General features: G+C 46.4%; 1 protein-coding gene across 7 annotated transcripts in view; it reads left to right on the plus strand.

The window, feature by feature from the left end:
• LOC147431066 (uncharacterized) overlaps positions 1-14,761 on the plus strand; it is a 100,001-nt gene that overhangs the window by 69,561 nt on the left and 15,679 nt on the right. For 6 of the 7 annotated variants that reach the window (XM_086493728.1, XM_086493722.1, XM_086493723.1 and 3 more), the window contains 4 exons: positions 2,176-2,282; positions 2,380-2,457; positions 2,547-2,663; positions 2,897-3,171. In XM_086493728.1, the coding sequence (XP_086349854.1) occupies positions 2,176-2,282; positions 2,380-2,457; positions 2,547-2,663; positions 2,897-3,171 (577 nt within the window). The remainder of the gene's footprint in view (positions 1-2,175; positions 2,283-2,379; positions 2,458-2,546; positions 2,664-2,896; positions 3,172-14,761) is intronic. The other variant, XM_086493727.1, reaches the window with a different exon arrangement.

A 14,761-nucleotide genomic window follows, 5' to 3' on the forward strand; every position in this document is an offset into this window, starting at 1 on the left:
CTCCTCTGGCAACCTAGGTAGTCAGAGGAGCTTGATTCGAATACTTAATAGGAGCATAGCAATCTGAGGTTTTGGCAAAAAACTCAATCCAAGTGTGGGACCAGTTAGGTACTTTTCCCATCCTAGCGTTGCTCTACTTCATTTACACAATTCCTTAGTAGATTCTGAACAAAAAATTGAGGATTTCACCTTGCCTCGTATGCGCATGACAAGGACCCAACATCTCAAAGAACTCACCAATAACTTTGTCTCCCACTGAGTCCACTGAGATGCCGAACGATGGAAGGAAAACTTGTGGTGCCGCTCCTCAATGGTGATCAGAGCTTGTCGAGCGCGCTGCATCTGCTCCTCCAACCAAGGGCTATTTGGGTGACGCTTCCACATCGGCTGTAAGGAGGCAATGCCCCGTCAAAGCCGCTTCTCCTCCTCTTGGGCCGCAGCCAATCAGACTGCCAACTCCTAGAGGAAGAAACGAATAAGCTCCACAAGGCCAGTAGTCAGATGTATCCAAACTCGCTGTTCAAAGTGCCACAATCTGCTCTTTGACCTCTGTATCCAGTAAAATCCTTTCTGGAATGCATAGCATGACATTGTCACTCGTTTGTATATCTGACAAAGTACGAATCATTGACGCATGATTGGAAAAAGTAGTCCCCACCAAAATGCATGCTGCCATACATTTGAAATCCTCAAACCTACCCTCCTCCCTTGCCCCTCAACCCCCCCTTGGTTCTAATCTCTCACTCCCCTTGCCCCTATCTACCTACCCAGCCCTCGCTCCTACCCACCCCTCCTTGCCCTTGCCTAGCCATCCCCCTTGCCCCTACCTACCCTCTTCTCGCCCCTACCCTACTGAAACTTCGCACGATGTTGAGTGAGATTGGTCTTTTGGATTACAGTTTATGGATGCATCTTGCTTGTCATGATCTTGAAAGTTTGTCTCCGCATTGTTGTAGATATGTAGTTTCTTTCAGTTATTTTGGTATAATAGCAGTTCTCCAATGTTTTCTCTCGACGCGACAGTGAGTGTTTTGTGGCGGGCATGTTACTTGCATTGGATAGGTAGTTATAGTTGGTCTTGGGTGTACACTGGGAGGATTCTCGCATGGCCGGATTCTTGCATGGGCAGTGACACGTGGGAAGCAAAAGGAGCCATGGCCTAGAGGCCACTGTGGCCAGTTCACTGCCACCACAGTCCAGAGATAGGCGTAGCTGGACTATCAGAGATATTTTTGTTAGCCGTTGGCTGCCCTTTATGGTTGTATATATGTTCAGTTGGTTTTAGTCGTCGTATGCATCATATACATCGTATGAGTCATTGAGTCTATAGTCTTGAGTTCGGTCTAGCACTTGCGCATCTGCACTTTCCGTGCATAGTTGGAGCCTCGACATCCCTATTGTATGCGTGTGTCTTGGGCTTAGAGCTGAGTGTGCTACCAGCTAGAGTCTATACTGGTTCCATGAGTTAGTCGAGTTCCATTGGGTTTGGAGTCCACTATAGTGTCATTTTAGTTTGTCTTGCTTGTTCCATATTGCTCTGTAGTGTTCATTTCTAAGTTTGGAATGAGATTTCTTGCATATTGCACTAAGGAGCACCCACAATAGAGAGCACGACATACTTTTCCTGCTACAATAACCCCAGAGCTTGGCCTTGGGCAATTAGCCTCTTGCCACTTATGCCTAATCATGTATCGATTTGACGAGCTTGGTCGGTCCTTACATTAGTTTTTAAATTTTCCGTCTTTTATCAAGTTTTTAATTCTCCATCTTCTAATATGTAATATAACCATCAGGTCCGTCATGCATAGTATTGACTAAATATGCTCTCATCTCCTAATGCCATCAATACCCCCTTGGGTTGTAGAATGGGTACCAATATACATACCCAATAGTAAGGGTAGTGTTTTCTCGTGGGTTTTCAGCTTTGCTAACGGTTACAGGAAAAAAAAAGTGAGTTACATGTTTCACATGGGTTGCTTCGTGCTAGTGAGCTATAGGGGGACTATCTTCCATAAGTTCTATTGGCTAGGTAGCATAACGGCTATGTATTAGGCGACAGTTTTTGGAATATTGTCATTTTGTCTACAGCAATGATAGCATCAAATAAGAAAGTTTTTTAGTTGTGGTGAAATCTGTGCTCTGACAAGGGATGTCCACAATCTTTTTTTTTTCCAGGTTAAACTCGACAGGAAATTGTTTCACTGGCTCCGATTCTGATCACAAAATAAGATGCTCTCAGTTGTACTTTAATTGTGACTCCTTTTTTGAAGCTGTTCCCAATGGTAAGGAACTACATGGAGGCATCTAACACATTGTAGGGCTTCATTACTGTTGTTGATCTTGCATCTACTTTTATTGATGTTTTTTGCAGCTTTGCAGGAAGTTGTCCAAGCTGTCCATTTCAACAAGCTTTAGATGATCCAACCACATGCGTGTGCATGTACAATGTTTCAACAGGTCTAACAAGCTCCATGTTTTCTTTTATTGCATTATAGTTTGAAGGTACACATACTTAACTGGTGCATGCTCGCTTTTTTATGCTGAAGGTGGATCACACAAGAGAGCAAAGCTGATTGGATCCATTGTTAGTGTTGTGGCAGCAATTGCTTGTGTGTTTTTGCTTTGGTGGAGATGGTCTAGAATGCACAAGCGGTCGAAAACAGGTGCGTGAGCATGATAAAGTTTTGCAAATTTACTCATATACACAACACTTGCTTTACTATGTAGCTTCTATTTCAGTCATAGATTATATCCATCAAATTTCTGCTTAACATCTATCATGTGCTACTAACATATCTCACTACTCCCAAGTGGCAGCAGAAAAACCCATTATGCCAGCACAAGCTGTTTCTAGATTGTATGTCAACGTAGTGACCTTTATTTTAGTATTTTGTAGATGAATGGGAAGGTCCTGAAGGAGTGCAACACTTTCTTTACCGTGATCTCTCTAGAGCAACCAATGGTTTCAATAGCAGTCATGAAATTGGGATTGGAGGGTTTGGCAAGGTTTTCTGTGGAGTGGTGGATGGAAAAACTGTGGCCATTAAAAAAGCGCATGCATCATCAATCAAAAGCATTTCTAGCTTTCGTAATGAGGTTATACTGCTTAGTAGGCTCCATCACCGGAATCTTGTGCGATTGCTGGGCTTTTGTGAAGAAGACGGAATTCAGGTTTACTTTTTTCCTTGCATGCTTTGTGCAGCTAACCATCGTGTTTTTCCATGTAGAGATGTGCTTTTTTGGTGCTTAGATACCATTTACACTAAGGAATATGCAATCCAATTTATTAGAAAAGTTCTTCAAATTGGGCTGTCAAAAATAATGCGATGCATGAACCAGGCTACAGTGTCTCATTGGGCTATAGGTGTCTCTTAGAGCTTCATCTATTGGGTGTTCACTACCACCAATCATAAGTCCTTTCCAATCAGTTGGATTCCAAAAAATGGTAGACATAGTGGACTAGTGGTCAGTAAGAACCGCTTGGCAATTGTTGGAAGTCTCAAGCAGGGCCATTTCATATGAGGCTAAAGATGCTAAACGCCCCACAAGTGGCCATGCTCTACATGCTTTCTTGCTTGTTGCCGAAGGCTTTGACTGCACCAATCTGGTTTATGCTATGGAAAAGGAAGGGAACTGACGTAGTTTAGGTTGGATTTCATGGCAGCATGTCACATGTCGAGTCACCGTGGGTGTGTCCATAGCAAACCATTGCAACTCCATACCACCATGTGTGTCTCTTTGTAAGGTGTCTCATAGGCCACGAGTCCCTATTTGATGACCTTGCCATTAATGATGACTTGATCATCGTGGCATATAGCTTTCTTACCCTCTTTGTGGGCATGTAGGGCTTGTGGCATGCTTTAGAGTCTATGCTCTATTTGCATCCGCATGAGGTCATCGTCGCGGAAAAAAGGGTTGCTGGCTAAAGTGTGTAATATCACCCTCGCTCTCTTTCGCATGAAGGTGGTCCTCCCTATCTCATTCCGAAATTGTAGGATAAGATCCCTCTTCTTGGTTATCTTCAAGCTTTGCTAAAGGGGAGGGGCTCCTCTTCCGTATGGCAAAACATCTTGAATAGGGTCTTCCCATCTAATTCGGGAGCCGAGGCTGGTCTTCTCGGGGATTCCAGTTATGCAAATGTTGAGGAGAGGGCTTCATAGTCACATGGGAACGGGGACAAGGGACGTGCGGGATCTTGGGAAGGACGGGGATGGGCCAGGGGACGTAGGTTAAAAAACACTTGTTCTTGCAAATTTAATACTTGACATACATTAGACAACACTAAGAGCACAAGATGCAAAGAAAAAGTGAGTTTTACACTCATAATACCAAAATATGAAACGCGGTAAGGACACACTGCGCACGTTGACTCGGTGATCAATCATTGTACTCAACGGGCAAAAAGTAGTGATGTACAAGTGAAGAGTGGATAACTAGAGTCGAGTGGGAAAGAAACATCGATATGTATGGGACAATGCCAAAAGTATAAAATATTGCTCAAGACACAAGTCTTAAGAGCCTAGAGAAAAAATGTAGGGAAAGAGGTCTACATGTTGGGCCATGGTGCCAACTGAATGACAACTTGCTTTGCAAAGTCCTCATGCTCCATAAGATCATCCTCAAGCGGTGTTGTCTCAATCTCTCCCTCGACATCTATCTTTGTCTGTGGGATCGGATCATCCTCTGCAAGCGTCTACTCCGTGAATGCATCACGTTGGTTCGACTTGGAAAGCATCTTCAAATTTGAGAAAACATATATGAGATCATTGGCTCTCTACACATCAAGCTGACTCCTCTTTTTTGAGGCAACATGAGTACACACACTCCAAAGTTGCTCCAAGCAACTCGTAGTGCATGTTGGGCTGAGAATGCGAATAGCCAAATCCTGTAAGCCACCCAATCCCGTCCTAAACTCCTCTCACCAAAGAGCACTCCCCATCTCGAAGCAAGTTTGTTGTGCATTGGATATGTGACAAATTTCTCCCTTTTCATTCGTGTAGACATTAATCTGCCTTCGAATCTCGGTCCTTTCCTTGGGGTCCGGCACAAGGCACCCAAGGATGGTTTTCCAACCATTCATCACCTCTTTGTCCTTCCATGGGTTCCCTTGTTGGAATTGTGGATCCACTACATAAGCGGCCGCATGAAGAGGGGAATGGTAAGCATTCCTCCTTGACACACACAAATCTTGGATCTCCTCGTACCTACATACACAAGGCTTGAATCAAGATTCAAAACAAATTCAAGAAAATAAGCATAGGGCAAAGTGACTACTTATCAGGGTGGGTCGGTCACAAGGTTTTCAAGAGAGACAATCATGGTGTTCATGGCCTCATAAATCTTGCCGATGCAAGGTTTCATGGAATCCAACATTTGTAGGAGGTGGATGATAAGCTTTCTCATTTTTAAAATTGTCTTCACTTCCTTGCTCAGCCATGTAACATGGCTAACATTTGGAAGGGATAAGCACCTCCCCCTGTGGACCTCTGGTGTGTCGAAAAGAAATAAATTTGTCTTCACTTCCTCACGACATGCCACTCCATTGGCACTTTTTGCCTCAAGCATTACCAAGAACTCATCACTAATGAAGAGTCCCCTCAATGTCCACTGCATACACTTGGAGCATAATGAAGTTGAAGGCGAAGCGTGTGTTCGAGTATTTGAGAAGAGCCCACACCACACAGGGGACTTAGGGGTGACAGATTTGGTGCAGACGCTTTGGCCTCTGGCCAAGTTCAGCGTGATGCCTCCGGATGCAGCGGGTTGCAGGCACATTGTGGTGCACTTGTTTGCTGACACTCAGTGCCCTCCTTGTTATGTATTTGTGCATGAGTATTCTTGGACAGAGGATGTAGCCCTTCGGGCTGCACGCTCGGCTTGGGCCTGGGCGGGACAATCACTTCTTTTGCGCTTGTCTAGAGGTCATTCGGATGCGGATTACTCCCCATACAAACCGGCCTCAAAGATAGCGAGGTTGGCTGCCGCGGCAACATCTGTTTTCTCTCACTGACTCCATGAGGATCATCTCATGGAATGTGCATAGATTAGGAAGGCCTGAGTTTTAGCATCAGAGGGGTCGGCTGTGTCAGGAGCTTCAGAGATGCCTTGTGGGTTGTGAGATTGACATTCTTATGCTACAGGAGCATCATCTTTGTGAGAGCCGCATTCGACGGTGTGGTTAGATTTTGCGTGGTCGCTATGAGACGTTTCGGTCAGCTGCATTTGGACCTAGAGGAATCCAAGGTGGGGTATTATGACTATTGCGGACTCTTTGCAGCAGGCCATTGTGGGCAGAGGGATTATTGTGCCAGGCAGGGCTCAGTGGATTACTATGCAGGTTCAGGGTTGCCTCATGGGCTTCCTGAACATCTACGCGCCCAATGTGGCGAGCACACGTGCAGAGTTTTGGGCTCACATTGTAGAGTCTCTGCCGCAGGCAGAGCAACGATGCATAGGGGGTGAGTTCATTGGAGGATCCCTCTGACAGGATTGGAGGTAGCCGTACTACTGTGCATGGAGTTGAGTTGGCAGCTTGGGAGAGGTTATGTATGACTATGTGGGTTTCAGATGTGTGGCAGCATTCTAACTTTGTGAGGCCACCTTACAGCGTGGCCTTCTCTCGTTCGGACCGTAGAGTGGGGGGAGTGAATCTATCTCGGATAGATCGCTTCTACACTAGTGACCACTTTTGTGACTTGGGTAGGGCAGTTTGCATCTTGCTTGGGACTTCTTTTTCGGACCATGCGCGAGTGATCTTCACAGTGACAGATAGACAGAGGAGGGGGAGTTAGATGCTTCTCATCCTAGAGAGGGTCTTGCTGGACTCTGCGCTCAGAGAGCGAGTGGTGACTCTTTGGACAGAGGGCTTAGACTTGCAGGACTCTCCAGCTGACAAAGTGGTCTCTGGACTTGCTAAGCGTAGTCGGCTATTTCTCCAGGAGTCTACGGCCCGCCTGGCTGCAGGGAGAGGGGAGGAGCAGCGTCTCCGACGAGGTGTTGCTTTGTCACGAGGACGTGGCAATTGCTAACTTGAGTTGTTGGTTTCTTTCCGATGATTTTTGTTTAATTTTTGGGACCCTCTTTTTGAAGTTGCAAATGATCGGACATTGCGTGGCCAGTGTGAAACGATCGACGGCCGAGAGTTTTACCCGCAGTCGGGAAGGGCAGGTCACTACGAGTTGGTTGGGCTAATCGGCACTGGAATCCGAGCAGTAAAAGGATGTCTAGGCTCAATTCAAATTCATTTAGGCCCCTCGCGACACGTATAAGTTGGTGGGTACTAGGGAATTAACTCAAAAGAGGCAAACTGGACACTTGGCGGCTCCTGATGCAATTGCCAGAAGCATCAGCAAGAGGGGGCGCCCATTTCAAGAGAGGGGGCTGATTTCAGCCCATTAAGTGCTACCGTGTGTGTGAGTAGTGGGTGCAGGTGATCACGGCTTTAATGGAAAGCTTGCCTTCTCCCTTGCTCTATGTAGCGCGATGATTTGCTCTCGCGCATCTCTCTCTCCCCTTTGCACATATGGTAATGCCCCACTAGTTGGGCTTCTCAGATGACCATGTACATTTCGGGGATTTTATGCGCGTTTGCCAAGGCAACAGCCTTCTGTACAGGAACCGGATTAGCTAATTGCTAATCCCCTTCATGTAAATACAGTTCCATCGCGAAGGAATGCGAAAACGGAGAGTTTTCACGCCTGGTCCGATTTACAGGGGAACTGTCCCATTGTGTGCGGGAGCACCTGAGTCACGCGTAGGCGTGCTCGCTCCGCTCAAAATGGTCCAAAACAGAGAATTACAGCATGCTGTGTTTTTCTGCAGGTTTAGGGTTTCGCACCTAAACTGCAGGGAATCGTCAGGGGAGCCTCGGAAAGGCCTTGGGATGCGTGTACAAGGCAGTATGCACCTAAAAGTGGCAAAACAGAAAATTACAGCATGCTGAAATTGACCTGCAGCTCACTGGAAAGCTTCCATACCGCAAGGGAAAGTGTCCTTGACGTGTACTTTTGACCTACAGTGATATTTGCGCCGTTATGTTGGCAAACCTGGGTCAAAAACCTGCAATTACAGCCATGGACAGGTTTGGACAGCTTGGTGAGGGCTAGGTGCAAGGGTTCCAATCGTTTAGTTGTCAGGGGAGCATCAGGAAAGCATTGGGTACTTGTACAGGCCATTTTGGAGAGATTTCCCGTGAGGAATCTCGTCTAATTCAAGGGGCAAGTGACCCTATAGGTGCGAGAGCTCAAGGGCTACCCAGAAAAGTGATCGGCACGCGGATCGGAGCGTGAAACGGAGAATTCAGCGAGCTGCAATTTCTCGCCAGGTTTTGCAAAGCGCTCTAAAGTGTGTGGAAAGTCAATGTTTGCTTGGGATTTTGTCCGTGGGGACTTCTACTGTGGTTATGTTGCCGAAATCAGGTTGGAGTAGAGGAATTTCAGCCCGATAAAAGTGGGACATCTTGTGGAAGTTTACAGGTTTTTCTCAAGTATAATAAGAATAAAGAAATACCGAAAGGGGCGCCAGTCTTTGGGGCCAACAGGGTGTCGTTGTCTGCTGGGTAGCGCTCTAGCTGCCAGGCTGTGGTTTGTCTTGAAGTGTTGAATTCCAGTCTCACAGGGTGTGTCTAAAGTAAAGTAAAGAATTTCGGGTGAAAGCCAAAGCCTACCGCCCTATGGGCCGGTTTCATGCTTCCCTACAGAGGATGCAGGAGTAGCATCCAGACAGTCCTTGGTTGGAGGAGCAGTTACAGCAGGCTCGCCAGGAGCTTGCCAGCACAGAGGAGAGGTGCGAGTAGTTTGCTTTTCATCGTCAGGCATCTCAGTGGACCCAGCGGGCTGATAGAGTGACATGGGCTTTCTTTGAGACAGTGGGGCCTTGACAGGCGCATGCCAGGGTCAACCAGTTGAGGAGGCCTGACGAGTCCGTAGCTTCAGAGCCAGAGGACATGCGTGTTGTTGCCACAGACTTTTATCGTGACCTGCTATCAGCAGAGCCTCAGTCAGAGCGTCAGGATGCATGTAAAGAGCAGGTGTGGGCACAAATGCCTTGTTTTGTGACTGAGGAGATGCGCTAGAGTCTTGAGCAGCCTTTACAGTTAGAGGAGCTCCACGCGGCCCTCATAGCACTTCCCCGTGGTAGTTGTCCAGATGAGGATGGTCTCACCCCTAACTTTTTCTTAGAGTACTGGGATGTGCTTGGCTCAGATCTCTGCAACGCTTTTCAGTACATCCTACACACAAGAGAGATGCCTGACAGCATGAGTGAGGGCGTGATCTACCTCATTCCCAAGGAGGGTGGCTCCTTGGATGAGATTCGAAAGTGGTGGCTCATTATCATCCTCAACTCAGCCTACAAAATTCTTGCCAAGGCTTTGAGTTTGAGGATTCAACCACTTCTAGAGAGCATCATACATGGGACACAGACAGGTTTTGTCAAGGAGCGTAGTATCCTTGACAACATCTTTACTTTCCAGGAGGCGTTTGCCCTCGCGCGCCTCCGTGGTGAGGATGTGGTGATACTTCTTCTCGATTTTGAGAAGGCCTACGATAGAGTTGACTAGGACTTTTTGGAGGGCACTCTACGTAGGATGGGCTTCTCAGATGCCTGGATCAGAGTTGTGTCAGCTCTCTACAGACGGGCACACAGTCAGGTACTTTTGTCAAGTGGTAGAGGTGATCGTTTCATGCTCTCACGTTCGGTGAGACAGGGCTTCCCTCTTGCCCCCTTCCTCTTTTTGTTTTATGCTGAGGCAATGAACAGGTTTTTGGTTTCACAGCAGGTTGGTCTTCGTGGCCTAGTGCTCCCTATTCGGGGAGATGAGCTACTGGATGCTGAGTTTGCTGACAACTCTGCCTTGTACTTGGAGGGCCAGGAGGCCAACCTTCATAGGTGTGAGCAAGCTCTTGATACCTTTTGTTGTGCATCAGGCGCATTGATCAACTGGAGAAAGACAATGGCTTTCTCGGTTAGTAGTGCTCCTACGCCTGATTGGTTGCAAGGTGAGGGTTTCAAATGGATTCCCCCAGGGACTGCAGTTCGGTACTTGGGCTGTCAGGTTGGTTTGGACTTGTCTCCGGAGCAGCAGATTTCTCCCCTCCTCCTTTCCATCAGGAGGAAGTTGCTACATTGGAGCTCCACACGACTTTCTTTGGCAGGCAGAGTTGTAGTGGCCGACCAAGTGTTGTTGGCTACTATGTGGTACATCACTTCTTGTTGGATCTTTTCGAGTTCCCACATCAACTAGGTAGAGAGGTTGATCAGGAACTTCCTTTGGTCAGGACGTGACACCCAGATAGCCCGGGCCAAAGTGGCTTGGTAGGTCATCATTCTTCCTTGTTCTCAAGGAGGGTTGGGGATCATAGACCCAGCATAGCAGAGTAGAGCCCTTCTTGGGAAGTTTGTTGTTAGAGGATTACTTCCAGGGGAGGAACCCTGGAAGGAGTTTATGCTTCAACGGCTTAGTGCTAGAGTGTCTCAGGCTAGAGGCCCCTGGCGACCTTCGACCAGATGGATTTTCACAAAGATGCACAGAGTTGGCCTGAGCAGGAGAGTGGAGGACCGTGTTGCTGTGACTGCTTTGTTCCTGGGAACAGCTACGGAGAGGCCTCGAGCAGCATCAGCCTACTTGCACGGGGAGCGCCTGAGATAGCCCTAGATTGGAACCCCATGGTTAGCACTTAGAGAGGCCACTTGGTTGGTAGTAGGCCTCATATTTCTTGGGGTCCCATGGCAGAGGGTCTAGCACGCACTTTAGGTGTCTGGCTATAGTTTTCAGGCTTGTTAGAGGAGCTTCAGAGCATCCAGCTTTAGGGCGTGAGAGGGGTGCGGAGCATGTGTCAGGACATCAGAGAGGCAGTACCAAGTGAGTGGCTCACGCCTCTACAGTCAGTAGCGCCCAGATGGATGGGAGCCTTCACACGACTGGAGGTTCTCATTGCAGTTCGGGTTTGCTCGGAGACTGTTCCCTCCCTGTTTTTTGAGCTATAGGGTGTGGGTCGTTTACACCGTGTTTTAGTAGAGGCCCCACAAGTGGCAGAGTGTTGTTTTTAGAGGATTCGTGTTGTGGGCATCTGTGGGAGGACTTGTGTCATAGATCCTGACCCAGCAGCTCTTGCGACTGGCCACTGGAGGCTGTGGGCTTGGGAGTGTTGTCCACTGGTACGAGTGCAGTGGGATCGTGGGGAGTGGTTTTGGAGGGACCCTTTCTCCTCAGCCAGGTGTCCCTTGGGCATCTGTGGGAGGACTTGTCATAGATCCTGACCCAACAGCTCTTGCGACTTGCCACTAGAGACTGTGGGCTTGGGAGTGTTGTCCACTGGCACGAGTGCAGTGGGATCCTAGGGAGTGGTTTTGGAGGGACCCTTTCTCCTCATCCAGGTGTCCCTTTCTTTCAATACACTGTTCGTTTGGGACGTCACATACTGGCAGCATGGAGAGAGGCTCGTCCTGCTTCAGCACCTCATTGGTAGGAGGAGGGTCTCACGGCTGAGTTCTTGTCAACTTTTTGGGCGAGGTTGTGGGACTCCAAACAGCCACGGCGAGTCACTTTGTTCTAGTGGTTGGTTGCACATCGGGCTACAGCAGTTGGGAGCTCGCTTGTACATAGTGGTCTCTCGGCAGCATTCGCAGCTTGTGACCATCCTATGGAGAGTCAGCGCCTTTGTCTTTGGGATTGTCCTTTGGCACAACAGGTTTGGCTTCGTGTCCTTCGGCTGATGCTAACTCTTTCCACGGCACGGCAGTAAACTTGGGGGGCAGCTGCTTGGTCCACTCTCACGGGCCCGGCGCTTCAGTTTGAGCTGTCCTCCACCAGCAGGATGATTGTGATGGAGGGGGGTCGACCTACACCCCAGCCTGCTACAAAGCTTACTCCACAGGAGTGGTGCAGTGAGAGAGAGGAGTGTTGGGAGCTCATTTGTGGCCTGACGCTCTGGTTCATTTGGCGGGCCCGCTGCTTTCGCATCTTTGAGGCTCGCCCTGTACCACGAGCAGAGACTGTTCGAGATTTTTGGCTAGAGCTGGTCCATACTCTCAGAGGACAGTTCGAGAGACTCCAGGGCAGCTCCGTCCACATGCAAGAGCATAGAGAGGCTTTCCTTCGACTCTGGCGCCTTGGGCCTTTCTTCAACGTGGTCTAGGGGGGTGATGAGATAGCACTACTGTCCACCTGTGTGGCTTTTCCCTCCTCCCATCTCTTGATCTAGCCTCATTGTACATATGTTGTTTTTTCATCGGGAGAGTCTCCCCCTTATGATTGTTGTAGCCCTCTCTGAAGAGGTGGTGGTAGCCCTATGGGCAGTTTCATTAACTAATAGAAGGATCTTTTTCTCGGAAAAAAAGGAGTCTCTATTTCTATAATAGTGAATACAAAATTTCAAAATTCCCTCAATGTTATACTGGATACAGAAGCCACCTTGACACTTCTTAATGAAAGGTTCATTCCTTAGAATTTTGGGAAAAGCTAGATGAACGCTTTCTCATCAAAATGTGCTAACAAAACAGAAGAGCCGATAAAATATCGGGCTAAAGGTGGCTACTACTTGGAACAGCCAGAATATTTTTCTTTGCCTACCTCTGTTCTCAACCTAGTTATGATATGATCATCGGCAATGATATTTTGGACAGATTGCAGCCTATCACATTTGATAATGAATATTTCAAATTCAGATGGGAGGAAATGGATTGCTTTGCTACTATTCTACATCAGGTACAATATATCATTCCTTTACATGAATGGACCAATGTATACATACAAGAGTTCAATCTAACCAATGCGGCCATTAATTCTGAAGCTATAAACCTAAACCAAGTATATCCCTATCCGGCTAACAAAATCACTGTTTTAGAAAAAGAAAATTATAAAAATAGAAAAGAGAAACCGCCGGACCTATGCCAACGGAGATCTCAACTTTTGATGTCCCGACGGACCAAACTGACACATTCAAAGGTTGGGGTGGGATAATATCATTGCTTATCTAAGCGTGAAGAATCTTATTGCACACGCTTTTTTCTAGTCATTGAGTGCTAGCACAACTATAAATAAATAAATAAATATATATACATGTATCTACATACATAGAGATTTGAAGCCGAACCATCTGCACAATGGAAAATCCTCATTTAAAACGAGATGAAGTATATAGGCATGACATGTTCATCTGTATAATCTCAATGAGCAAACCAAGACGCCCATCTGCTGATAAGACATTTATCTTCACTAGCATTTTTAGAAGTTAGAAACCATGGGAAATTATTTGTAGATCTATTCTTCTCAATAAAAAGAGTTGGAATTTCTTGATGCTGAGTCTGGCTACTAGTATTTCTCGTTGAGGAGATAGATAGTTTTGTTCTTCTTGCCGCCAGCAAATCTGCATACCATTGAACTTTTATGTTGTTTTTTTCGTAGAGAACTACCCTCCATGCTTCGAAAGAAGCATTGATAAAAAGAATGAGTTGCTCGTTGCCAAGCAACTTGAGGGGGGGCAGCTAATTGCAAATTATCTTTATCAGTTCTACAATTTTGAGTGCGAGAAGCATCCCATTTCTTTGAACTGTTTTTCTATAGAAGCTATCTGATTTTCTTTGTCAGAGTCACTAATTAAGGAGTATTCCAATTTATCCAATTAAGACATCCGAGAAATTGTTGAAGCTTTGTGACATGCATTAATTGATTGGGGGTGTTCGCAATCTTGGCTAACAGATGCTCCCGGAGTTTTATGCATCCATTGCAAATCGTTATTCCCAAGAAGTCAACTTCTTCCTGCGCAAAGCTATATTTGGCATAGGGCAAAAGTATTCATGTTTTGATTAGCTGCTTACGGAATTCCTTTAAATGTTTGACATGTAATTCTATACTCTTTTGGAGTATATCAAGCTATAATTTAGATATACTAAGCGAAAATCTTTGATAGGGCCAAATATTATTTCTACCCTTAATTGGCATTCTGACAGAGTATTCATTAAACCCATGGGCATGGATATCCATTGGGACATACCTTGATGTACCACAAATGTTGTCTTATACCTGTCTTTTGGGTGTAACTTGAATTGCTAGAATCCGCTTTTCAAATCAAACTTTGAGAAGATCTTGGCACGGTTGATTCTTTGATCAAATCTTTTTTTTACAACACACCAAATGGCCCACAAGGGGAGGTGCTTATCCCAGCCATGAAACATGGTCGGGCAAGGTCCGTGTACGATTAGGCAAGAGCCACATGCAGGCATCAGCATGGCCACCTAATTGATGCACCACATGTATTGGAACAACGAAGAGAACTCATAGCATCAAGCTAGGAACCTCCTCCTCGGGTGACCGAGTGCTCTAGGGCAAGAGCCCTAGTTGTTTTATATTTTCCTTTTTCTTTTGAAACGATTCTCTACATTTGCTATCACAATAGTTCATAGATACCAAGTAACTAGTGATAGCATAGCTGGCTCTCTTTTTAATAGAGGTCTATATATTTTATCCATATAGGAGAAAACAAAACTATTTTTCGTAGCAATCCACTATACTCTCGTGTATTATATATTCACCCCTTAACAACATTATACTGTCACGTGACACATCCAACCCTATGTGTCCGTGGACAAGCTACAGCATGATCAGGGTCCAGTCAGTCTAGATTTAGAAGTGATCTGGCACTTTTGTGAGTCTATTCGTAGAAAGTGCATGCCCAGTCACTGAGTGTAGATGCATATCCTCTGGTTGCACACAACATAATCATCAATATTCCCTTCAGAATCCACCAGATTCAGTTAGGGG

Source organism: Adiantum capillus-veneris, chromosome 21, assembly GCF_014529385.1.
Source record: "Adiantum capillus-veneris isolate H3 chromosome 21, ASM1452938v2, whole genome shotgun sequence".
Classification (NCBI taxonomy): Eukaryota; Viridiplantae; Streptophyta; class Polypodiopsida; order Polypodiales; family Pteridaceae; genus Adiantum; species Adiantum capillus-veneris.